The 26,869-nt window shown below is 42.4% G+C and overlaps 1 protein-coding gene across 3 annotated transcripts in view; it reads right to left on the bottom strand.

Annotated features, from left to right (window-relative positions):
- Positions 1-2,462: 2,462 nt before the first annotated feature.
- The window catches only part of LOC119627366 (uncharacterized), a 29,234-nt gene continuing 4,827 nt past the window's right edge, over positions 2,463-26,869 (bottom strand). The window contains exons 1-16 of one of the 3 annotated variants that reach the window (XM_073006783.1): positions 22,387-22,414; positions 19,802-19,866; positions 19,454-19,481; positions 17,203-17,267; positions 16,855-16,882; positions 14,599-14,663; positions 14,175-14,202; positions 13,670-13,731; positions 13,154-13,181; positions 12,647-12,708; positions 12,201-12,228; positions 11,616-11,680; positions 10,751-10,778; positions 10,217-10,666; positions 4,670-6,223; positions 2,463-3,148 (exon numbers count right to left, since the gene is read on the bottom strand). In XM_073006783.1, the coding sequence (XP_072862884.1) occupies positions 10,581-10,666; positions 10,751-10,778; positions 11,616-11,680; positions 12,201-12,228; positions 12,647-12,708; positions 13,154-13,181; positions 13,670-13,731; positions 14,175-14,202; positions 14,599-14,613 (402 nt within the window). In that variant the 5' untranslated portion in view covers positions 14,614-14,663; positions 16,855-16,882; positions 17,203-17,267; ... (1 more) ...; positions 19,802-19,866; positions 22,387-22,414 and the 3' untranslated portion in view covers positions 2,463-3,148; positions 4,670-6,223; positions 10,217-10,580. Of the gene's footprint in view, positions 3,149-4,669; positions 6,224-10,216; positions 10,667-10,750; positions 10,779-11,615; positions 11,681-12,200; positions 12,229-12,646; positions 12,709-13,153; positions 13,182-13,669; positions 13,732-14,174; positions 14,203-14,598; positions 14,664-16,854; positions 16,883-17,202; positions 17,268-19,453; positions 19,482-19,801; positions 19,867-22,386; positions 22,415-22,734; positions 22,800-25,319; positions 25,348-25,667; positions 25,733-26,869 lie in introns of those variants that run through there. The other 2 variants (XM_073006781.1, XM_073006782.1) reach the window with 2 other exon arrangements.

The following is a 26,869-nucleotide window of genomic DNA, read 5'->3' as shown; positions in this document are numbered from 1 at the left end:
GTTTGTTTGAGGCAGGGTTTCTGTCCCCCAGGTTGGAGCTGCAGCCTCAACCTCCGGGGCTCAATCGATTCTTCCAGGTAGCCAGGACTACAGATGCATGCCAATATGCCCAGCTAATTTTTATATATTTTGTAGAGGCAGGTTTTCACTGTGTTGCCCAGACTGGTCTCAAATGCCTGAGCTCAAGCAGTCCACCCACCTCACCCTCGCCCGGCCTTGTTTTTTACATGCGTTATGTCAGTTAAGCTCCTAGCAACCCTGCGAAGTAGGCATCATCATCTTGATTCTATAGATGAGGAAACTGAGGCTCAGAGTGATTTGAACCTGCTGGGGGTTAGTTAGCAGGCAGCAGAACCAGGATTTAGATCTTTCTCCTACAAAACACATGTTTGTTTTTTGTTTGTTTGAGACAGGGTCTCGCTCTGTCACCCAGGCTGGTGTGCAGTGGCACAATCACAGCTTACTGTGGCCTCAAACTCCCTGATTCAAGTGATTCTCCTGCTGTCAGCCTCCTGAGTAGCTGGGATTACAGACATGCACCACCATACCGGGCTAATTTTGTGTATTTTATTACAGATGAGGTTTCACTATGTTGGCCAGGATGGTCTTGATTTCCTGACCTCGTGATCCACCTGCCTCGGCCTCCCAAAGTGCTGGGATTACAGGCATGAGCCACCACACCCGGCCAATCCTCAGCCTCTTATGTGCTGGGATTACAGGTGTGAGGTACTGCACCCGGCCTCCAAGCTTCCAGCTTGTTAATTCCTGTCCTAACAGTCGTCCCTCACTGTTGCCAGGCCCACCGAGGCCAGGCGCCTGAAGCTGCCCTCACCAACAGCATAGGATGTCTTACGTGCCTCCCTCTGGTTCTTCTGGAAGTTAGATACCGGGAATTGTCCCCTGCCAGGGTAGGGAGGGATCGCTCATGCTTGCCTCCTTTCCTTAGGGGAGATCTTCGAGCTGAAGGCAGAGCTCAACAGTGACAAGAAGGAGAAGAAGAAGGCGGCAGTGAAGAAAGTGATTGCATCGATGACCGTGGGCAAAGATGTCAGGTGTGCAGGAGTAGGCCTGGTGGCAGCTGGAGGCGGCTGACAGGGGAGGGTTTACAGCTTGGGTCCAGTTCAGTCTCTGCCTTCGGGTGTCTAGGGACCCATGTCTCCCCTCATACAGCTCCCTTCGTAGAACTTTCTTCCCCATCGAAGGTTTTGTTTACCCGGGAATCAGGAGCCCAGATGCTGACAGTCAGGTGGTGATGGAGTGAGTTAACTGGAGTAGGTGGGAAAGGCAGCAGGGGATGGAGTGGGTGTGGCATGAACCCTTTCAGAAACTCCAGAGGATCACTACTGGCTGGGGAAGAGGACCCAGTGTGGCCAGGTCTTCTGGTTTTTCTCTGGATCAGGCGTGGTGGCTCATGCCTGTAATCCTAGCACTTTGGGAGGCCCAGGTGGGCAGATTACGAGGTCAGGAGTTGGACACCAGCCTGGCCAATGTGGTGAAATCCTGTCTCTACTGAAAATACAAAAATTAGCCAGGCATGGTGGCGTACACCTGTAGTCTCAGCTACTCGGGAGACTGAGGCAGGAGAATTGCTTGAACCTGGGAGGCGGATGTTGCAGTGAGCCGAGATTGCACCTCTGCACTCCAACCTGGGTGACAGAGCGAGACTCTGTCTCAAAACAAAAGGGAAATCTGAAGTTTTCATTTTAAATATCCCTGTCTTAAGTGGCCAGATGATAGTAAACACTGCGTGGTGCAAATAAAACACACGTGCAGATTGGATTTCTCCTAATGTGTCACCGGTGTGCAGCCTCTGTTGCACCTGATGGCTAAAGCAGGTTGTGTGTACAATGGCTGCTGCACCTTGGCTCATGTTTCCTCTGTGGGAGCGCCCAGTGACCCAGCTTGTCTGCCCAAATCTTTAAAAACCCATTCAAGGCCAGGTACAGTGGCTCACACGTGTAATCCTAGCACTTTGGGAGGCCGAGGTGAGTGGATCATGAGGTCAGGAGTTCAAGACCACCTGGCCAAGATGGTGAAACCCCATCTCTACTAAAAATACAAAAATAAGCCGGGCGTGGTGGCGGGCACATGTAATTTCAGCTGCTCAGGAGGCTGAGGCAGAGAATTGCTGGAACCTGGGAGGCAGAGGTTGCAGTGAGGCGAGATCACGCCACCGCACTCCAACCTGGGCAACAGAGCGAGACTCCCTCTCAAAAAAAAAAAAAAAAAAAAAAAAAAAAAAAATCACGGTCTGCCTTCCCCGCGTTCCTGCCTTCCCTCATCACCCCAGCCCACTACCCCAAACTCAAAGCATTTGCTTTCTGTTCCCATCACCCAGCACTAAATGGAGACTGTTCTCTTGTTATGTGTGTTTGTGTTTACCTGCTCACCAGATTGTAAAATCTCAAAGGCAGAGACTGGATTTTACAACAGTTTAATATTTGAAAGTCTGCACAGAACATTTTAAGATTTGTTTTTTCAGTAGTTCCTTACAATTCCTATATTGTAGGTAATGACAGTTTTACTGCCAAGGAAATAAAAACATAAAGTGACGGCCTAAGAGTCACATGGTTTGTGGCAGAACTAGGACTCAAGCCCAGTTCTTCTGAAATCCAAATCCAGGCTGCTTTCACTCACGGCCTCGTAGTGCCCAGCCTTGTGCCTCATAGTCCGGGTGCTGAGGTGGAGTAGCTGCTGTCCTGGTCCCAAGGTAGGCTCCCACTGCTCCAGACGTCCCCATGGATTGCCCCCTAGCAAGGACCTCCTGCCAGCAGCTCTGGGAAGGAGCTCTGCAGAGAGCCCTTTGGAAGCCAGAGCAGAAAGGGAGCAGGCGCCTGCTGGACAACTGGGCCTCCTTCCAAGTCAGATTCCTTCCAGGACAAAGCTGCTCTCCTTCACCCAGAACACCACTGTCACCTCCTCACAGAGGAGAAACGTCTTTGTTCTTCCATCTCAAAAGAGCTGGCTTTGCTGATATGACGGGCGAGTCAGCCTCATCAGCGGTTTTTCCTTCTCCCTCCTCCCCATTCTTCCTGGGGTATCATCTTCCAAGGTAACACATACATTTTGGCTTTGGCAGGACTCCTGCCTGTCAGGGCTCAGGAAGTTCACTTTGTCCTCCTAGGTCTCTATGTTGACACGACCTTGCCTGTAAACACATAAGAATTGAGAGGAGGGGGTATGATGATTCCAGAGACAGAAAATTGATCTCTAACCAGATTTCACGTCTTCAGAAGGCCTGTGACTCTGGGACCACGGGTACCACGTGGCTATGAGCACAGACCTTGTTCTCAGACCTGGCTCCTCCAGGCAGGTTATTTGACATTTATGAACCTCAGTATTCTGTGAAATGGGGATCATCCCCTGACTTCTAAGGGCAGTTAAATGAGATCAAGTATGTAAAGTTCTTAGCACCAAGCCTGGTGTATGGTGTGTGCTCCATGCATGCCGTGCTGGTTCTTACTGGGTACCAGAGCTTGTGGTGAAAGCAGCATGAACCATCCTGCTTCCCTGCGACCCTCCAGAACCAGCAGCCCAAGGTAAGGGGCCACGTTAAGTATCAGAGAGGGAGAAAGGATCATTTTCATTACTCAGTATCTCTCAGATATCAAGGACCAGATACTTAAGTATGTTGTCTCATTCAGTTATCATGAAGGCCCTGTGAAGTGAGTTTCTGTTGCACCTTTCTTTAGGATGGTCAGACGGGTCTCTGCTAAATATCAAACACTGTGACATAGGCTCATACAAAAACTACTCCCTAGAACTCCCTGTGCCCCCCTCCCCAGCCCCCACCTGCCACTGTGATTCAGGAAATTGGAACCACTGACTCTAGTGGGCATTTGCTCAGCAGAGTGTCCACACCCCTGCCTGCCCTTCTCAAGCTGAGATGAGACAGTCAGCCTCACACACGCAATGACAGGACATCTGGAAATGCAGAGGCCCAGGGAAGTTCGTGTCTGGAGCAGGTTTTCCCTTTGACTGTGGCCCAGGAATGGGAATGGGCTCCTGGGAGGGTGTTTGCTTCCCTAAGGAGGGAAGTGACATGGAAAGGGACAGGGATTCTCTACATTATAGGGTTGTTGTAACCCTGATCTCTTGGTGTGACCATAAAGTAAGAGCAGGGAGGCATCCTCAGGTGTCCCCAGTGCCCCAGAGAAGGGGCAGCTTGTCCCAGAGTCTCAGCAGCCAAGGGAAGGTCCAATCTGACTACAATGCAGCTCCAGGGTTCTCCCTTCCATCCTCCCTGGTGTTGTCTTAGTTTGGGATGGGTCTCGCCAGGTGTAAGAAAGTCCAGCCTCAACCTCCAGGGAGAAGTTGGAAGCAAGCTCCTATCGCCCTCTCAGGGTCTCGTGTCCATTTTGGGTGTGTTTGGGGTGTCTGACTCAAAAGGGCTGTGTGAGTAGCAGCCCGAGTGTGATCTCTAAATACCGATTCCCACTTCAAGGAACCGGTCCACTCGGGGTTAAAGGGCAACTTCAGGCATGAAGCAGGAGAAAGATGGCCCAGAATGAGGACAGAGGCCATTCCTCTTACTGTCTCCTCTCTCCAAAGAAAAGGAGGAAGTAAAAACTGAAAAATAACAGACTGATCGGGGCCATTGGCCAGGCCTGTGGGCTAAAGATTAACCCCCAACCTAATCACTTGTGCTATCTGTAGATCACGTACCCACCTGGTCATGTACCCCAAGCTTGCTCAGCCTATCATGACCCTGTCACGTGGACGCCTTAGAGTTGTAAGCCCTTAAAAGGGCCAGGAACTCTTTCTTCAGGGAGCTCGGTTCTGTTTTCGAGACACAAGTCTATCGACGCTCCTGGCCGAATGAAGTCTTTGGAGAGCTCGGTTCTGTTCTTGAGATGCAAGTCTGTCGATGCTCCTGGCTGAATGAAGTCTTTGGAGAGCTCAGTTCTGTTCTTGAGACGCAAGACTGTCGACCTCCTGGCTGAATAAAGCCTCTTCCTTCTTTAACCTGGTGTCTGAAGACTTTTGTCTGTGGCTCATCCTGCTACATTTCTTGGTTCCCTGACCGGGAAGCGAGGCAGCCCCTTAGGCGGCTTAGGCCTGCCCTGTGGAGCATCCCTGCAGGGGACTCCGGCCAGCTTGAGCTACGTGGATCCTGAGCATGCTCCTGGGCAGGCATTTGCCCTGGTGGAATGCCTCGTCAGAGCAGTGCACTGCAGGCCCCCACAGAGAATCAACACACTGGTTGAACACCGGAAAGGAACTGGCTCTTGGAGTCCAGATATCTGGAATACAGTAGGACCGGTCTTGGGAACTTGCCCACTCCATTTGAGTGGAAGCATGGCCCGATCACCCATAGCATGCCTTTATCAGCACTTTTTGTTTTTTGTTTTTTTTTTTTGGTGTTTGTTTTTGTTTTTGTTTGAGACGGAGTCTCGCTCTGTCGCCCAGGCTGGAGTGCAGTGGCCAGATCTCAGCTCACTGCAAGCTCCACCTCCCGGGTTCACACCATTCTCCTGCCTCAGCCTCCCGAGTAGCTGGGACTACAGGCGCCTGCCACCTTGCCCGGCTAGTTTTTTGTATTTTTTTTTTAGTAGAGATGGGGTTTCACCGGGGTAGCCAGGATGGTCTCGATCTTCTGACCTTGTGATCCGCCCGTCTCGGCCTCCCAAAGTGCTGGGATTACAGGCTTGAGCCACCATGCCCGGCCCTTAACTGATTTTTAAAAAGAAATGGTTATAAGTCTTTTTTTTTTTTTTTGTGAGACGGAGTCTCACTCTGTCACCCAGGCTGGAGTGCAGTGGCCGGATCTTCGCTCACTGCAAGCTCCACCTCCCGGGTTTATGCCATTCTCCTGCCTCAGCCTCCCGAGCAGCTGGGACTACAGGCGCCCGCCACCACGCCCGGCTAGTTTTTTTGGTATTTGTTTAGTAGAGACGGGGTTTCACTGTGTTAGCCAGGATGGTCTCGATCTCCTGACCTCGTGATCCGCCCGTCTCGGCCTCCCAAAGTACTGGGATTACAGGCTTGAGCCACCACGCCCGGCCTGGTTTGGGTTTTGATTTTGACTTGGTTTGAATTTCTTGACAGGACCAGTCTTGGGAACTTGCCCACTCCATTTCGGTTGATGTGTGGCCTGATCACCCATGGCGTGCCTTTATCGGCACTTTGGTTTTGGTTTTGATTCTGATTTGGTGTGAATTCCTTGAACCCAGTATCCCGCAGATGGTTCAAATGCATTCAGTCTGTAGCGGCAACTGCTTTGCTAACAGAAGAAAGTAGAAAAATAAATTTAGAGGAAACCTAATTGTGAGCACACCTCACCAGTTAAGAAGTATCCTAAGTAAAAAAAAGAAAAGAAAAGAAAAAAAAAAGATAAAAGAAAAGAAAAAAAAAGATAAAAGAAAAAAAAAGATACAGTATGGGGCTATTTTGTTAGAAAAAGATGATTTAACATAAACCCCTGAAAATGCTCTTAACCCAACAGATTTCCTAACGGGGGATTTAAATCTTAATTGCCGTACAAAGGTCTGACTAGACCTAGGAGGAACTCCCTTCAGGACAGGATGATTGATAGTTTCTCCCAGGTGACTGAGGAAAAAAAAACCACAATGGGTATTCCGTAATTCAGTGAAACTCTTGTAGAAGCAGAGTTAGAAAAATTGCCTAATAATTGGTCTGCTCAAATATGTGAGCTGTTTGCACTTAGCCAAGCCTTAAAGTTCTTACAGAACCAGGAAAAAAAAAAAAAAAAAAGCCATCTATACAAATTCTAAGTTAATTTGGACTAAACAAAGTCTTGTTAATACAAAGGATAATTGAAATCCCACACTTACAAAGTTTTCAACAAAAGTAAAGTTTGCTAAAAGTTAACAATGTAACATGTATTATAGTAACTTCTAATCTGTGGCCTTAGTCTAGTCCACAGATATGAAGGAAGTCTGCTTTGGAAAAGAATGGTTATCATCTTTGAAAACAACAACAACAACAACAACAACAAAAGGAGGGGGGGCAGAATTTATATAAAAAGGAATGTTATATGGAAAATTCTTGTCCTGAAATAAATTAACTAGTTGTTTAAAGAAAGGGATGTTTGCAATAAGTCAGAAAGTTGAGGCATGTCGAAGAATTGTCTGTGAAAGTCATAAAAAAAGTGTTAGAAAAATTTATGCAAGAAATGTTGTATAATTTAAATTAATTAATCCTCCTGAACATAAAACTATTGAAGAAACAGTTTATGTGCAAGGTGTATAAGGAAAGTAAAATATGCCTTTGGTAAAAGGATTATAAGGAGGCATAAGAATGTTTATTTTTACTTACATTAAAACGTTAAAAAATTGTTTTGAAGGTTTAAGCAAGTTTTGAAACGTTAATTGTAAAGAAAATTCTGTGTGTAAACATATTGGCTACAGTTAAAGGGGTATCATCCAGTTTTTCTGTGAACTGGACATTAAAAGAAAAATACGAGTTTTTCTGAAAGCACTAGCCTGCTCTTTGACAAAAATTATAAAAGGTTAAAAAAGTCTATAAAAATCTTATCTTATAGTCAGACATTAAAAATTGAATAAATATGTTTACAAAGTTTTATTAAAACTAAGTTGAACATTAATAACACTAATATAAAGGTGAAATCTAGCTTATCTGGTATAAACATACAGGAAGCATTATCAAATATAAAATGGTGTTTGGATTTCTTTGGTCTTAAAAACTAATAAAAATAGATGCTAAAGGAAATTTCTCGGTAAGAAGGCACCAAGGACTATAAAGTTCACTGCTGATGTCCCCACATTTAAAACAAAAGGTCCATTTCTTAAAAATTATATACTTGATTTGATCTTTCACTTGCCTTTCCCTCCAAACTAAAAGTCTTTTAGCACATGTGCCACCCCTAGAATTTCCGGTAAACCAGCGCCAGCCTGAAGATCATGTTCTCATCAAAGGGTAGAAAGAAGGAAAACTCGAGCTGTATAAACATGTGGCTGCTGGGCCATTGCATGGTGGCTGTTGTGATGAGGTTCTGAATTTTTAATTGTATATGTTTAAATTTATTTAACCATGAAGAGGCACATATATGACTGAGAACCACACTAGATGGGCCAGTTTCAGAGATCCAGAAATGAGGAAGATATGACTCCCTTATCCTGGAGTTGTTTGTTTGTTTGTTTTTGCCGAATCATTTGCTGCTCTGATTCTAGCCTACATTTCAGGTTACTTCCTGGGCATCTGCACAAGGGTCAGTCACTCTGTGGGGCTGGGGATATGATCATGAGGACAATATCCAGGTCCAGAGGGATTCCAGCAGGGGGCGCTCTTGCACCCAGTGGACGAGCATGGCTCTGCACGCCCTGTTTAGACAAGATCAGAGCAGCAGGAGCAGAGGGGTAGGGGCATCGGGCTGTCCTCAGGAGCTCACCCTCATCTCCAGGGACCCTGACTCAGAAGCTGGGCAGGCTCCAGGATGAGTGTGGGGCTCAACAGGCTGAGAAGACAACCCTTCCACACCTGCACTAGATCCCAGCCTGGGGGCGAGCTAGAGCTCATCCTAGGGGTGTGTTCATTAAAACATCCATGGGGCCTAACATGTCTCCCCCAGGACTGAGCTCTGGGATAAGGACAAACGAGGAAGAGACAGTCACTGCCCTGGCAGTAAACACCCATGGCCAGGGTTCCTCTTCCATCTGCGGGAAGACTCCGAGTGTGATACTGACGATGTTAAACCACCTCCAAAGTAAGTGGAAACTGAGGTGTTGCGGATTCCACAGAAGAGTTGCGAGGATGACCTGAACTCTAGGGTCAGTCCCCACCCCTTTGCTGAGCTCACCCTGTGCTGGATCTCATGTCTCTCCCCACCTCCCCTGCTACTCGGGAGCGCTGTCACTGCCCTGGCCAAGAACTGGGGGGCTGCGTCTAGTTGAAACGCATTTCTGGGCCAGAAATGTGTTTATATTATGTATAATATAATATATATTATATATTTGTATTATATGTAATATAATATATATTAAACATTTATATTATATAGTATATATACAATATATTATATAGCATATATATAATGTTATATACTATATTATATAGAAATATATATTTATATATATGTATTTTTTTGAGACAGAGTCTCGCTCTGTCGCCCAGGCTGGAGTGCAGTGGCGCGATCTTGGCTCACTGCAAGCTCTGCCTCCTGGGTTCACACCTTTCTCCTGCCTAAGCCTCCGGAGTAGCTGGGACCACAGGCGCCTGCCACCACACCCGGCTAATTTTTTGTATTTTTAGTAGAGACGGAGTTTCACTGTGTTAGCTAGGATGGTCTCAATCTCCTGACCTCGTGATCCACCCGCCTCGGCCTCCCAAAGTGCTGGGATTACAGGCGTGAGCCACCATGCCCAGCCATATGTATTATATTTCTATTATATATATACACACTTACAGTGGGCAGGGCGCGGTAGCTCACGCCTGTAATCCCAGCACTTTTGGAGGCTGAGGTGGGGGGGATCACTTGAGATCAGGAGTTCGAGACCAGTCTGGCCAACATGGTGAAACTCCGTCTCTACTAAAAAAAATACTAAAAATAGAAAAATAGCCTCATTTATAACACAAGCCCCCAGTATATTATGTTCCCCATGTCTTACCATGATTTCAAACAACTTTCAGATTTATTTTCAGTTCCTGATTTCTACCACTCAGACTGGGCTGGAGGAACTCTAAGAAACGGACTTTGTCCAAATTTGGGCTCCCCTTCCTCCCTCATGCAAACGAACTCTTAAAGATTAGTCCACCAAGTCTTCTAGAGATGTCTACACGAGTCTGAATTTTAGGGTAAAAGTGGCTGAGGTTTAAGTTGAGAGTCTGTATGGCAAGTTCCTGACTCTTAAAGGTTTTTAGTTTGAAGAAGATAAAATGCATGAATCATACTAGGGCAGAAAGAGTTCACAATAGGTGTTTTGGTGACAAAGCACTTGTCCTACATAGCCCAAGGGTAAATGCCATTGCATATTCAGAATGGAGCAGGGAAATTGAAAATAAATTTGAACCCATCTAATATAAAGCTTCTGTTTCATATCCTGGCTCTTAGCAACTGAGTGACCTTGGGCAAGTTATTTAACCTTTCTGAGCCTTCATTTTCTCACCCTAAAATGGAGGTAACAGTATTGTCCCTATCACTCCCAACCCCCTTACTGTTTGGTAAGAATTACATGAGATAAAAGGATATGTAACTAGTACAGTGCCTGGCACAAAATAAGGAGTCAGTTAATATTACCTCTTTTTCCTCCCCCAGCTCAGCTCCTTTCCTCTTCCTTATCCAGGAAACACAGAAATATATGGATTCACCGCAGAAGCTGGACCCAGCTCCTCAGATGCAGCAGATGGATGGGCACACCCTGTAATGACCCAGGATGGGGCGGGTGTTCTCCTGCAGGGTGACTGAGAATGTGAACCTCAGAATGAAATGTAAGAACACCAGGCTCCATGAGGACTGGCTACAGCCACAAACTGCAGGTCACTGTTCACAGGTGCTCAGTAGGAAAAGAAAGGGGTTTGCGATATTTTTTTTCAGCCAGATGGAAATAGGCTTTCATAAAATGATGGTAGCTGGGGGTGGTGGCAGGCGTCCCTGATCCCAGCTACTTGGGACGCGGACGCCGGAGAAGTCCTCGAACCCAGGAGCTGGGGGATTCCTTGAGCCGAGATTCTGCCATCTCAGCCCAGCCTAGGGGAAAAGAACAAGGCTTCATCTCAAATAAAAAACAAAACACACACACACACACACACACACACACACACACACACTTACAGAGGTAAGCTTGGCGTCTCTCCTTTGCCTGCAATAGGAGAAAGGAAAACACTATGAGGATCAGATCACATGGAGTCCTGTTGGCACAGATCTTTTATTTTTTTTGACGGAGTCTCGCTCTGTCGCCCAGGCTGGAGTGCAGTGGCGCGCTCTTGGATCACTGCAAGCTCCACGTCCCGGGTTCACGCCATTCTCTTGCCTCAGCCTCCCGAGTAGTTGGGACTACAGGTGCCCGCCACCACGCCTAGCTAATTTTTTGTATTTTTAGTAGAGACGGGGTTTCACCATGTTAGCCAGGATGGTCTCAATCTCCTGACCTCGTGATCCGCCTGTCTCGGCCTCCCAAAGTGCTGGGATTACAGGCGTGAGCCACCGCGCCCGGCCAGCACAGATCTTTTATTCACTTGGTGACATTACAAAACAACATGTCAAACAGTGATCAAGTCACTGGCCCCGTGACTGAAGCATAGACGATGCTTGTGGAAAAGGCAATGGGTTTTCATGGAATATTTAGCAAGTCCATGTTGGCTGGCAAATACAAAATATTTTTCAAGAAGAAAAAGTTGCTACTGAGAAATATGCTCACTACAAGATAGTTTCTAAGTGATGCTCTCATTTTTGACCACCATCATCCAACAGGACTCAGTTGGTCATAAACTCCAGTGACCAGTCACTAGAGTCCATGATCAACTAAGACCTGATGGCCGACAGCCATCAAATATGGTATTCCCTGGATATTCCAGCCAACTAAAAAATTGCATTTCTCTTCTATAATGTACTTGGTCAGATTTTTGTATCTTCATTTCATTAATAAGGCAAGAGGAACCAGGAAAAACATTTCTTCAGACAAAGAAATGCATCTTACCATCTCCGATGTTATGAGATCTTCAAGATCACCAGATGGACCCTCACTGAGATCTTCGACCAAATCTAGGAGAAGATAGAGTGACAGTCAGTGCATTGGTGCTGCTGAGGAATCCCACAAGGAGCCTTGGGGGATGTGGACCGGGGCTGGAGTGTATGGAGGTGGGCCGTTGACTAACATGGACTTAGCTGCTGTTGGACCATTGTCCTTGGTGTTGAAGGCAGGCAAAGGAGAGGGGCAGAAAGAAATGAAAGAGCCTTGGCTTTCTACCTAGGGCAACCTCATCAATGTGAAATAGTCACCTTAAGAACCAGTTAATACAGAAAGGCACTGTACTATAGAAACAGGAAGTAGATTCGAGGCTGCCTAGACCCAGGGGTGTGGGAGTTGGGAAAGACAGAGGAGTGACTACTAGTGGGGTTTCTTTGAGGGGGAATAAAGAGGTTCTCAGATGAGATTGTAACAATGGTTGCACAACCGTGTAAATAGAGTAGAAACACTGAATCACCTAATTTAAATGAGTAAATTGTTTTGCACGTCAACTACGTTTAAATAAAGCTGTTAAAAAAAAAAAAGAATACGTACAGAGTTGAGACTGGGTTTTCGAATTGCTCTTCAATAAGAGAAAAAACAAACAAACAAACAAAAAAACAGTAATCAGGTCACTGGCCCTGAACGAAAGCATAGAGGATGCTTGTGGAAAATGCAGTGGGATTTTTTTTTTGGAATATTTAGCAAGTGTCCATGTTGGCTGGCAAATACAAAACTATTTTTCAGGGAGAAAAGTTGCTACTGAGAAATACACTCACTACCAAACAGTTAGTAAGTGACACCGTCCTTTGACTGCCATCGTCAATCAGGCCTCAGTTGGCCATAACCTCTAGTGGCCGGTCGCTACAGTCCATGACCAACTGACGCCTGATCCATGATGGCAGTCAAAAATGATATTCACTTGATAGTCTAGAAGCCCCAGAAAAAACAAAAAACAAAAGCAAAAAAATTTCTCTTCCAGAGAAAGAAATACGTCTTACAAGTTCTGATTTCACATCCTCCGTGCCATCATGTGCAAGCACCTGCAGATCTTCATCAGAAACTAGGAGAACATAGAGTGACGGTCAGTGCATTGGTGTTGCTGAGGAATCCCACAAGGAGCCTTGGGGGATGTGGACCGGGGCTGGAGTGTATGGAGGGGGGTGGTTGACAAGCATGGACTGAGCTGCTGCTGGACCATTCTCCTTGGTGTTGAAGGAAGGCAAAGGACAGGGGTAGTAAGAAATGAAAGATCCTAGGCTTTCTAGCTAGGACAACCTCATCAATGTGAAATAGTCATCTTAAGAGTTGGGAAAGACAGAGGAGTGACTACTAGTGGGGTTTCTTTGAGGGATAATAAAGAGGTTCTAAGATGAGATTATAACAATGGTTGCACAACCGTGTAAATATAGTAAAAACCCTGAATCACCTACTTTAAATGGGTGAATTGTTTTGCATGTCAACTACATCTAAACAAAGCTGGTTTTTTTTTTTTTTTAAATACGTACGGTCGTCATACTCAGCTGTAGATAATTCCTGCAAAAAGAGAAAAGAAAAAGAAACACCATGAAGATCAGATGATGCTGGGTTCTGTTGGCAAAGGCCTTTTATTCACTTGCTGAAATAAAAAACCGGACGTCAAGCAGTGATCAAGTCACTGGCCACCAAATAAAGCATAGAGGATGCTTGTGGAAAATGCAGTGGGGTTTTTTTGGTTATATTTAGCAAGTGTCCATGTTGGCTGGCAAATACAAAATTATTTTTCAAGGAGAAAAGGTTGCTACTGAGAAACATACTCACTACCAGACAGTTTGTAAGTGGTGCCATCCTTCGACTGCCATCGTCAGTTAGGCCTCAGTTGGTCATAACCTCCAGCGACTGGTCGCTAGAGTTCATGACCAACTGAGGCCTGATCCATGATGGCAGTCAAAAATGATATTCACTTGATAGTCTAGAAGCCCCAGAAAAAACAAAAAACCAAACAAAAAAAACATTTCTCTTCCAGAGAAAGAAATACGTCTTACAAGTTCTGATTTCATATCCTCCGCACTGCCATGGGCAGGCTCCTGCAGATCTTCCACAGGACCTAGGAGAACACAGAGTGACAGTCAGTGCATTGGTGTTGCTGAGGAATCCCACAAGGAGCCTTGGGGGATGTGGACCAGGGCTGCAGTGTATGGAGGGGGGCGGTTGACAAGCATGGACTGAGCTGCTGCTGGACCATTCTCCTTGGTGTTGAAGGAAGGCAAAGGACAGGGGCAGAAAGAAATGGAAGATCGTTGGCTTTCTAGCTAGGGCAACCTCATCAATGTGAAATAGTCATCTTAAGAGTTGGGAAAGACAGAGGAGTGACTACTAGTGGGGTTTCTTTGAGGGATAATAAAGAGGTTCTAAGATGAGATTATAACAATGGTTGCACAACCGTGTAAATATAGTAAAAACCCTGAATCACCTATTCAAATGGGTGAAATGTTTTGCATGTCAACTACATCTAAACAAAGCTGGTTTTTATTTTTTTTTAATACGTACGGTCGTCATACTCAGCTGTAGATAAATCCTGAAAAAGAGAAAAGAAAAAGAAACACCATGAGGATCAGATGATGCTGGATTCTGTTGGCAAAGGCCTTTTATTCACTTGCTGAAATAAAAAACCAGACATCAAGCAGTGATCAAGTCACTGGCCACCAAATAAAGCATAGAGGATGCTTGTGGAAAATGCACTGGGTTTTTTTGGGGGGGAATATTTAGCAAGTGTCCATGTTGGCTGGCAAATACAAAACTATTTTTCAGGGAGAAAAGGTTGCTACTGAGAAATACACTCACTACCAAACAGTTTGTAAGTGATGCCGTCCTTTGACTGCCATCGTCAATCAGGCCTCAGTTGGTCATAACCTCTAGTGACCCCAGAAAAAACAAAAAACATTTTTCTTCCAGAGAAAGAAATATGTCTTACAAGTTCTGATCTCATATTCTCCTCCACGCCACTCTGAGCAGATTCCTGCAGACCTTCCTCGGAATCTAGGAGAACACAGAGTGATGGTCAGTGCATTGGTGTTGCTGAGGAATCCCACAAGGAACCCTGGGGTGTATGGAGTGTATGCAAGTGGGCGCTTGACAAGCATGGACTGAGATGCTGCCGGACCATTCTCCTTGGTGTCGAAGGCAGGCAAAGGAGAGGGGCAGAAAGAATTGAAAGAGCCTTGGCTTTCTAGCTAGGGCAACCTCATCAATGTGAAATAGTCACCTTAAGAACTGGTTAATACAGAAAGGCACTGTATGGTTCAGCGACAGCATCTCATCACACCTCCTCCCCATTTGAAGGTCCAGGCAAATCCCCAGTTTTATGAAATGTTACAAGATCATTTCACTTCTGTGGATCTACATACCCTGCCACCATGTTTATCATCTACCCTGTTGTATTTTTCAAGTTGTAGTAAAGCACATATCTTTATCATTTTAATTATTAAGTGTGCATTTTAATGAGATTACATTCCATGAGTTACATTCAGGATGCTGTGTCAATAATGAGAAAAATCTTAATTCATAATCTAAGCTTCACCTTGGGCAATGAGAGAAAAACAGCAGTGTAACATAGAACAGATGATAAATAAATAATGATGGCAGAATACAATAGAATAGAAAACAGGAAGTCCAGAAAATATCAACAAAACCAAAAGCCGGTTCTTTGAAAAGATCAGTAACATTGATAAACCTCTACCTTGGCTACCCACAAAGGAAAGAAAGAAGTCACAGTATACTAATAATATTAGTTTAAGAGGAGTCAAATCCAAAAATAGTAAATAATAAAGGAATATCCTGAACACATCTGTGCTCACAATTGGATACAGTAGATGAAATGAGCGAATTTATAAAATTTATTTTAGAAGACCAAAAGTCTCCTCAGGAGAAATAGATCATCTGAATAGGCCTATATTTATTTTAAAATTTTAGATATTCAATCAATGATTAATATCTTTTCAAAAAACTAAAACACTATATTCAGATGATTTCACTGGTAAATTCTACCAAAAACAAAGAAAATTATAATCTTACCATACAAGCAAGTAATCATAATCCGAAGTATTTCCTCCGTTACATTTTAAAAATTATGTTTCCAAACAAGATACAGGAAGGTTTCTAATAGCTGTGTTCATAACTGACCAAACTGAAAGCAAATGTCTAAATATTTGAGATGTCCTTTACTATCAAAAGTGAACCCAGTCTGGGTAGAATGGTGAAATCCCTTCTCTACAATAATAATAATAATAATTATTATTATAATTAACTTGGTATAGTGGCATGTGACTTATGGCCAGCTACTTGGGAGGCTGAGGTGGAAGGATCACCTGAACCTGGGAAGTCAAGATCGCAGTGAGCTGTGATCGCACCAGTGCACTCCTGGGTGACAAAGGAGAGCTTTTCAAAAAAAAATAAAACACCAAAAAAAAAACAACTGAAATCTAAGTGGTCAGTGTTACTTTCCTTCTGTATTTGTATCACCCACCATTGATTTAATGCATCAATTGGCACAAATGAAATAAATGAAGAACATGATACAGCATTTACCGAGTTTCTCTAATATGGGGCACTGAATGAATAAACTGGAATTATTTGCTTAAGTGAACTTAATGATTTAATTTCCACATTATCTTTATTTCCTAAATGCCAAATTTTGTTCCATTTCCATAGTTTTGTTGTCCAGCGCTTGGGACGGGTGGACAAACCTGCAAGGTAGAGCAGATTTCTTATAGATTCTTGGAAATGTATTATGATAAAGACAGTGCTTGACATTGTTGCTGGCGGAGGACAGCAGAGAAATTAGTAAAAACTTATTTCCAGAAGAAGCTTTTGATCCCAGTTTTTACCGTCGGCTTTTCAACTCTACATTAGATTTGGGTTCTGGGAGGATTTTGCAAGGGTCATTGTACTTAAAACAGAGTGTATGTGCAGGGAGATTCCTTTATTTAGATGAGACAATACAGAAAAGCAGCAGATCCAAGTCACCAAGAATGGCCTGGGATCAAATGCTACTTAGAATCTGCACATACCTGGGAGAGTGAAATGAACTCCTCTGTGCCTCAGTTCCCTATTCTGAGATGAGGGAATGTTAGTAGATCCAAAAACGCTGAATCCCCTACTTTAAATGGGTACATGGTTTTGCATGTCAACTACGTTTAAATAAAGCTGTTAAATAAAAAAGAATACGTACAGAGGTGACACTGGGTGTTCGACTTTCACTGCAATAAGAGAAAAAAAAGAAAACAAAACAGTGATCAGGTAACTGGTCCCGAAAGAAAGCATAGAGGATGCTTGTGGAAAATGCACTGGGTTTTTTTGGGGGGGATTATTTAGCAAGTGTCCATGTTGGCTGGCAAATACAAAACTATTTTTCAGGGAGAAAAGGTTGGTACTGAGAAATACACTCACTACCAAACAGTTTGTAAGTGATGCCATCCTTTCACTGCCATCGTCAATCAGGCCTCAGTTGGTCATAACCTCTAGTGACCCCATAAAAAACAAAAAACATTTTTCTTCCAGAGAAAGAAATATGTCTTACAAGTTCTGATCTCATGTTCTCCTCCACGCCACTCTGAGCAGATTCCTGCAGACCTTCCTCGGAATCTAGGAGAACACAGAGTGATGGTCAGTGCATTGGTGTTGCTGAGGAATCCCACAAGGAACCCTGGGGTGTATGGAGTGTATGCAAGTGGGCGGTTGACAAGCATGGGCTGAGATGCTTCTGGACCATTCTCCTTGGTGTCGAAGGCAGGCAAAGGAGAGGGGCAGAAAGAATTGAAAGAGCCTTGGCTTTCTAGCTAGGGCAACCTCATCAATGTGAAATAGTCACCTTAAGAACCGGTTAATACAGAAAGGCACTGTATGGTTCAGCGACAGCATCTCATCACACCTCCTCCCCATTTGAAGGTCCAGGCAAATCCCCAGTTTTATGAAATGTTACAAGATCATTTCACTTCTGTGGATCTACATACCCTGCCACCATGTTTATCATCTACCCTGTTGTATTTTTCAAGTTGTAGTAAAGCACATATCTTTATCATTTTAATTATTAAGTGTGCATTTTAATGAGATTACATTCCATGAGTTACATTCAGGATGCTGTGTCGATAATGAGAAAAATCTTAATTCATAATCTAAGCTTCACCTTGGGCAATGAGAGAAAAACAGCTGTGTAACAGAGAACAGATGATAAATAAATAATGATGGCAGAATACAATAGAATAGAAAACAGGAAGTCCAGAAAATATCAACAAAACCAAAAGCCGGTTCTTTGAAAAGATCAGAAACATTGATAAACCTCTACCTTGGCTACCCACAAAGGAAAGAAAGAAGTCACAGTATACTAATAATATTAGTTTAAGAGGAGTCAAATCCAAAAATAGTAAATAATAAAGGAATATTCTGAACACATCTGTGCTCACAATTGGATACAATAGATGAAATGAACGAATTTATAAAATCTATTTTAGAAGACCAAAAGTCTCCTCAGGAGAAATAGATCATCTGAATAGGCCTATAATTATTTTAGAAGTTTAGATATTCAATCAATGATTAATATCTTTTCAAAAAACTAAAACACTATATTCAGATGATTTCACTGGTAAATTCTACCAAAAACAAAGAAAATTATAATCTTACCATACAAGCAAGTAATCATAATCCGAAGTATTTCCTCAGTAACATTTTAAAAATTATGTTTCCAAACAAGACACAGGAAGGTTTCTAATAGCTGTGTTCATAATTGACCAAACTGAAAGCAATGTCTAAATATTTGAGATATCCTTTACTATCAAAAGTGAACCCAGCCTGGGCAGAATGGTGAAATCCCTTCTCTACAATAATAATAATAATAATAATAATAATTAACTTGGTATAGTGGCATGTGACTTATGGCCAGCTACTTGGGAGGCTGAGGTGGAAGGATCACCTGAACCTGGGGAAGTCAAGATCGCAGTGAGCTGTGATCGCACCAGTGCACTCCTGGGTGACAAAGGAGACCTTTTCACAAAAAAATAAAATACTAAAAAAAACAACTGAAATCTAAGTGGTCAGTGTTACTTTACTTGTGTATTTGTATCACCCACCTTTGATTTAATGCATCAATTGGCACAAATGAAATAAATGAAGAACATGATACAGCATTTACCGAGTTTCTCTAATATGGGGCACTGAATGAATAAACTGGAATTATTTGCTTAAGTGAACTGAATGATTTGATTTCCACATTATCTTTATTTCCTAAATGCCAAATTTTGTTCCACTTCCATAGTTTTGTTGTCCAACCCTTGGGACGGGTGGACAAACCTGCAAGGTAGAGCAGATTTCTTATAGATTCTTGGAAATGTATTATGATAAAGACAGTGCTTGACATTGTTGCTGGCAGAGGACAGCAGAGAAATTAGTAAAAACTTATTCCCAGATGAAACTTTTGATCCCAGTTTTTACCGTCGGCTTTTCAACTCTACATTAGATTTGGGTTCTGGGAGGATTTTGCAAGGGTCATTGCACTTAAAACAGACTGTATGTGCAGGCAGATTCCTTTATTTAGATGAGACAATATAGAAAAGCAGCAGATCCAAGTCACCAAGAATGGCCTCGGATCAAATGCTACTTAGAATCTACACATACCTGGGAGAGTGAAATGAACCCCTCTGTGCCTCAGTTCCCTATTCTGAGATGAGGGAATGTTAGTAGATCTAAAAACGCTGAATCACCTACTTTATATGGGTACATGGTTTTGCATGTCAACTACGTTTAAATAAAGCTGTTAAATAAAAAAGAATACGTACAGAGGTGACACTGGGCGTTCGACTTTCACTGCAATAAGAGAAAATAAACAAAACGAAACAGTGATCAGGTAACTGGTCCCGAAAGAAAGCATAGAGGATGCTTGTGGAAAATGCACTGGGTTTTTTTGAGGGGGAATATTTAGCAAGTGTCCATGTTGGCTGGCAAATACACAACTATTTTTCAGGGAGAAAAGGTTGCTACTGAGAAGTACACTCACTACCAAACAGTTTGTAAGTGACGCCGTCCTTTGACTGCCATCGTCAATCAGGCCTCAATTGGTCATAACCTCTAGTGACCCCAGAAAAAACAAAATAAATTTCTCTTCCAGAGAAAGAAATATGTCTTACAAGTTGTGATCTCATATTCTCCTCCACGGCGCTCTGTGCAGAATCCGCAAGATGTTCTTCAGAATCTAGGAGAACACAGAGTGACGGTGAGTGCATTGGTGTTGCTGAGGAATCCCATAAGGAACCTTGGGGTGTATGGAGTGTATGCAAGTGGGCGGTTGACAACATGGGCTGAGATGCTGCCGGACCATTCTCCTTGGTGTCGAAGGCAGACAAAGGAGAGGGGCAGAAAGAATTGAAAGAGCCTTGGCTTTCTAGCTAGGGCAACCTCATCAATGTGAAATAGTCACCTTAAGAACCGGTTAATACAGAAAGGCACTGTATGGTTCAGCGACAGCATCTCATCACACCTCCTCCCCATTTGAAGGTCCAGGCAAATCCCCAGTTTTATGAAATGTTACAAGATCATTTCACTTCTGTGGATCTCCATACCCTTCCACCATGTTTATCATCTACCCTGTTGTATTTTTCAAGTTGTAGTAAAGCACACATCTTTATCATTTTAATCATTAAGTGTGCATTTTAATGAGATTACATTCAATGAGTTACATTCAGGATGCTGTGTCAATAATGAGAAAAATCTTTTTTTTTTTTTTTTTTTTTTGAGACGGAGTCTTGCTCTGTCACCCAGGCTGGAGTGCAGTGGCCGGATCTCAGCTCACTGCAAGCTCCGCCTCCCGGGTTCACGCCATTCTCCTGCCTCAGCCTCCCGAGTAGCTGGGACTACAGGCGCCCGCCACCTCGCCCGGCTAGTTTTTTTTTTGTATTTTTAGTAGAGACAGGGTTTCACCGTGTTAGCCAGGATGGTCTCGATCTCCTGACCTCGTGATCCGCCCGTCTCGGCCTCCCAAAGTGCTGGGATTACAGGCTTGAGCCACCGCGCCCGGCCGAGAAAAATCTTAATTCATAATCTAAGCTTCACCTTGGGCAATGAGAGAAAAACAGCAGTGTAACATAGAACAGATGATAAATAAATAATGATGGCAGAATACAATAGAATAGAAAACAGGAAGTCCAGAAAATATCAACAAAACCAAAAGCCGGTTCTTTGAAAAGATCAGTAACATTGATAAACCTCTACCTTGGCTACCCACAAAGGAAAGAAAGAAGTCACAGTATACTAATAATATTAGTTTAAGAGGAGTCAAATCCAAAAATAGTAAATAATAAAGGAATATTCTGAACACATCTGTGCTCACAACTGGATACAGTAGATGAAATGAGCTAATTTTAAAAATCTATTTTAGAAGACCAAAAGTCTCCTCAGGAGAAATAGATCATCTGAATAGGCCTATATTTATTTTAAAATTTTAGATATTCAATCAATGATTATTATCTTTTCAAAAAACTAAAACACTCTATTCAGATGACTTCACTGGTAAATTCTACCAAAATTCTTACAAAGAAAAATATAGTCTTACCATACAAACAAGTAATCATAATCCGAAGTATTTCCTCAGTTACATTTTAAAAATTATGTTTCCAAACAAGACACAGGAAGGTTTCTAATAGCTGTATTCATAATTGACGAAACTGAAAGCAAATGTCTAAATATTTGAGATGTCCTTTACTATCAAAAGTGAACCCAGCCTGGGCAGAATGGTGAAATCCCTTCTCTACAACAATAATAATAATAATAATATTAATAATAATAATAATTAACTTGGTCTAGTGGCATGTGACTTATGGCCAGCTACTTGGGAGGCTGAGGTGGAAGGATCACCTGAACCTGGGGAAGTCAAGATCGCAGTGAGCTGTGATCGCACCAGTGCACTCCTGGGTGACAAAGGAGACCTTTTCACAAAAAAATAAAATACTAAAAAAAACAACTGAAATCTAAGTGGTCAGTGTTACTTTACTTGTGTATTTGTATCACCCACCTTTGATTTAATGCATAAATTGGCACAAATGAAATAAATGAAGAACATGACACAGCATTTACCGAGTTTCTCTAATATGGGGCACTGAATGAATAAACTGGAATTATTTGCTTAAGTGAACTTAATGATTTGATTTCCACATTATCTTTATTTCCTAAATGCCAAATTTTGTTCCACTTCCATAGTTTTGTTGTCCAGCCCTTGGGACGGGTGGACAAACCTGCAAGGTAGAGCAGATTTCTTATAGATTCTTGGAAATGTATTATGATAAAGACAGTGCTTGACATTGTTGCTGGCAGAGGACAGCAGAGATATTAGTAAAAACTTATTCCCAGATGAAACTTTTGATCCCAGTTTTTACTGTCGGCTTTTCAACTCTACATTAGATTTGGGTTCTGGGAGGATTTTGCAAGGGTCATTGCACTTAAAACAGACTGTATGTGCAGGCAGATTCCTTTATTTAGATGAGACAATATAGAAAAGCAGCAGATCCAAGTCACCAAGAATGGCCTCGGATCAAATGCTACTTAGAATCTACACATACCTGGGAGAGTGAAATGAACCCCTCTGTGCCTCAGTTCCCTATTCTGAGATGAGGGAATGTTAGTAGATCTAAAAACGCTGAATCACCTACTTTATATGGGTACATGGTTTTGCATGTCAACTACGTTTAAATAAAGCTGTTAAATAAAAAAGAATACGTACAGAGGTGACACTGGGCGTTCGACTTTCACTGCAATAAGAGAAAAAAAACAAAACGAAACAGTGATCAGGTAACTGGTCCCGAAAGAAAGCATAGAGGATGCTTGTAGAAAATGCACTGGGTTTTTTTGAGGGGGAATATTTAGCAAGTGTCCATGTTGGCTGGCAAATACACAACTATTTTTCAGGGAGAAAAGGTTGCTACTGAGAAGTACACTCACTACCAAACAGTTTGTAAGTGACGCCGTCCTTTGACTGCCATCGTCAATCAGGCCTCAATTGGTCATAACCTCTAGTGACCCCAGAAAAAACAAAATAAATTTCTCTTCCAGAGAAAGAAATATGTCTTACAAGTTGTGATCTCATATTCTCCTCCACGGCGCTCTGTGCAGAATCCGCAAGATGTTCATCAGAATCTAGGAGAACACAGAGTGACGGTGAGTGCATTGGTGTTGCTGAGGAATCCCATAAGGAACCTTGGGGTGTATGGAGTGTATGCAAGTGGGCGGTTGACAACATGGGCTGAGATGCTGCCGGACCATTCTCCTTGGTGTCGAAGGCAGACAAAGGAGAGGGGCAGAAAGAATTGAAAGAGCCTTGGCTTTCTAGCTAGGGCAACCTCATCAATGTGAAATAGTCACCTTAAGAACCGGTTAATACAGAAAGGCACTGTATGGTTCAGCGACAGCATCTCATCACACCTCCTCCCCATTTGAAGGTCCAGGCAAATCCCCAGTTTTATGAAATGTTACAAGATCATTTCACTTCTGTGGATCTCCATACCCTTCCACCATGTTTATCATCTACCCTGTTGTATTTTTCAAGTTGTAGTAAAGCACACATCTTTATCATTTTAATCATTAAGTGTGCATTTTAATGAGATTACATTCAATGAGTTACATTCAGGATGCTGTGTCAATAATGAGAAAAATCTTTTTTTTTTTTTTTTTTTTTTGAGACGGAGTCTTGCTCTGTCACCCAGGCTGGAGTGCAGTGGCCGGATCTCAGCTCACTGCAAGCTCCGCCTCCCGGGTTCACGCCATTCTCCTGCCTCAGCCTCCCGAGTAGCTGGGACTACAGGCGCCCGCCACCTCGCCCGGCTAGTTTTTTTTTTGTATTTTTAGTAGAGACAGGGTTTCACCGTGTTAGCCAGGATGGTCTCGATCTCCTGACCTCGTGATCCGCCCGTCTCGGCCTCCCAAAGTGCTGGGATTACAGGCTTGAGCCACCGCGCCCGGCCGAGAAAAATCTTAATTCATAATCTAAGCTTCACCTTGGGCAATGAGAGAAAAACAGCAGTGTAACATAGAACAGATGATAAATAAATAATGATGGCAGAATACAATAGAATAGAAAACAGGAAGTCCAGAAAATATCAACAAAACCAAAAGCCGGTTCTTTGAAAAGATCAGTAACATTGATAAACCTCTACCTTGGCTACCCACAAAGGAAAGAAAGAAGTCACAGTATACTAATAATATTAGTTTAAGAGGAGTCAAATCCAAAAATAGTAAATAATAAAGGAATATTCTGAACACATCTGTGCTCACAACTGGATACAGTAGATGAAATGAGCTAATTTTAAAAATCTATTTTAGAAGACCAAAAGTCTCCTCAGGAGAAATAGATCATCTGAATAGGCCTATATTTATTTTAAAATTTTAGATATTCAATCAATGATTATTATCTTTTCAAAAAACTAAAACACTCTATTCAGATGACTTCACTGGTAAATTCTACCAAAATTCTTACAAAGAAAAATATAGTCTTACCATACAAACAAGTAATCATAATCCGAAGTATTTCCTCAGTTACATTTTAAAAATTATGTTTCCAAACAAGACACAGGAAGGTTTCTAATAGCTGTATTCATAATTGACGAAACTGAAAGCAAATGTCTAAATATTTGAGATGTCCTTTACTATCAAAAGTGAACCCAGCCTGGGCAGAATGGTGAAATCCCTTCTCTACAACAATAATAATAATAATAATATTAATAATAATAATAATTAACTTGGTCTAGTGGCATGTGACTTATGGCCAGCTACTTGGGAGGCTGAGGTGGAAGGATCACCTGAACCTGGGGAAGTCAAGATCGCAGTGAGCTGTGATCGCACCAGTGCACTCCTGGGTGACAAAGGAGACCTTTTCACAAAAAAATAAAATACTAAAAAAAACAACTGAAATCTAAGTGGTCAGTGTTACTTTACTTGTGTATTTGTATCACCCACCTTTGATTTAATGCATAAATTGGCACAAATGAAATAAATGAAGAACATGACACAGCATTTACCGAGTTTCTCTAATATGGGGCACTGAATGAATAAACTGGAATTATTTGCTTAAGTGAACTTAATGATTTGATTTCCACATTATCTTTATTTCCTAAATGCCAAATTTTGTTCCACTTCCATAGTTTTGTTGTCCAGCCCTTGGGACGGGTGGACAAATCTGCAAGGTAGAGCAGATTTCTTATAGATTCTTGGAAATGTATTATGATAAAGACAGTGCTTGACATTGTTGCTGGCAGAGGACAGCAGAGATATTAGTAAAAACTTATTCCCAGATGAAACTTTTGATCCCAGTTTTTACCGTCGGCTTTTCAACTCTACATTAGATTTGGGTTCTGGGAGGATTTTGCAAGGGTCATTGCACTTAAAACAGACTGTATGTGCAGGCAGATTCCTTTATTTAGATGAGACAATATAGAAAAGCAGCAGATCCAAGTCACCAAGAATGGCCTGGGATCAAATGCTGCTTAGAATCTGCACATACCTGGGAGAGTGAAATGAACCCCTCTGTGCCTCAGTTCCCTATTCTGAGATGAGGGAATGTTAGTAGATCTAAAAACGCTGAATCACCTACTTTAAATGGGTACATGGTTTTGCATGTCAACTACGTATAAATAAAGCTGTTAAATAAAAAAGAATACGTACAGAGGTGACACTGGGCGTTCGACTTTCTCTGCAATAAGAGAAAAAAAACAAAACAAAACAGTGATCAGGTAACTGGTCCCGAAAGAAAGCATAGAGGATGCTTGTGGAAAATGCACTGGGTTTTTTTGAGGGGGAATATTTAGCAAGTGTCCATGTTGGCTGGCAAATACACAACTATTTTTCAGGGAGAAAAGGTTGCTACTGAGAAGTACACTCACTACCAAACAGTTTGTAAGTGACGCCGTCCTTTGACTGCCATCGTCAATCAGGCCTCAATTGGTCATAACCTCTAGTGACCCCAGAAAAAACAAAATAAATTTCTCTTCCAGAGAAAGAAATATGTCTTACAAGTTCTGATCTCATATTCTCCTCCACGGCGCTCTGTGCAGAATCCTCAAGATGTTCATCAGAATCTAGGAGAACACAGAGTGACAGTGAGTGCATTGGTGTTGCTGAGGAATCCCATAAGGAACCTTGGGGTGTATGGAGTGTATGCAAGTGGGCGGTTGACAACATGGGCTGAGATGCTGCCGGACCATTCTCCTTGGTGTCGAAGGCAGACAAAGGAGAGGGGCAGAAAGAATTGAAAGAGCCTTGGCTTTCTAGCTAGGACAACCTCATCAATGTGAAATAGTCACCTTAAGAACCGGTTAATACAGAAAGGCACTGTATGGTTCAGCGACAGCATCTCATCACACCTCCTCCCCATTTGAAGGTCCAGGCAAATCCCCAGTTTTATGAAATGTTACAAGATCATTTCACTTCTGTGGATCTACATACCCTGCCACCATGTTTATCATCTACCCTGTTGTATTTTTCAAGTTGTAGTAAAGCACACATCTTTATCATTTTAATTATTAAGTGTGCATTTTAATGAGATTACATTCAATGAGTTACATTCAGGATGCTGTGTCAATAATCAGAAAAATCTTAATTCATAATCTAAGCTTCACCTTGGGCAATGAGAGAAAAACAGCAGTGTAACATAGAACAGATGATAAATAAATAATGATGGCAGAATACAATAGAATAGAAAACAGGAAGTCCAGAAAATATCAACAAAACCAAAAGCCGGTTCTTTGAAGAGATCAGTAACATTGATAAACCTCTACCTTGGCTACCCACAAAGGAAAGAAAGAAGTCACAGTATACTAATAATATTAGTTTAAGAGGAGTCAAATCCAAAAATAGTAAATAATAAAGGAATATTCTGAACACATCTGTGCTCACAACTGGATACAGTAGATGAAATGAGCTAATTTTAAAAATCTATTTTAGAAGACCAAAAGTCTCCTCAGGAGAAATAGATCATCTGAATAGGCCTATATTTATTTTAAAATTTTAGATATTCAATCAATGATTAATATCTTTTCAAAAAACTAAAACACTATATTCAGATGACTTCACTGGTAAATTCTACCAAAATTCTTACAAAGAAAAATATAGTCTTACCATACAAACAAGTAATCATAATCCGAAGTATTTCCTCCGTTACATTTTAAAAATTATGTTTCCAAACAAGACACAGGAAGGTTTCTAATAGCTGTATT

The sequence above is a fragment of the Chlorocebus sabaeus genome, chromosome 19 (genome assembly GCF_047675955.1).
Source record: "Chlorocebus sabaeus isolate Y175 chromosome 19, mChlSab1.0.hap1, whole genome shotgun sequence".
Lineage (NCBI taxonomy): Eukaryota > Metazoa > Chordata > Mammalia > Primates > Cercopithecidae > Chlorocebus > Chlorocebus sabaeus.
This window is presented reverse-complemented; position numbering and strand designations above follow the sequence as displayed.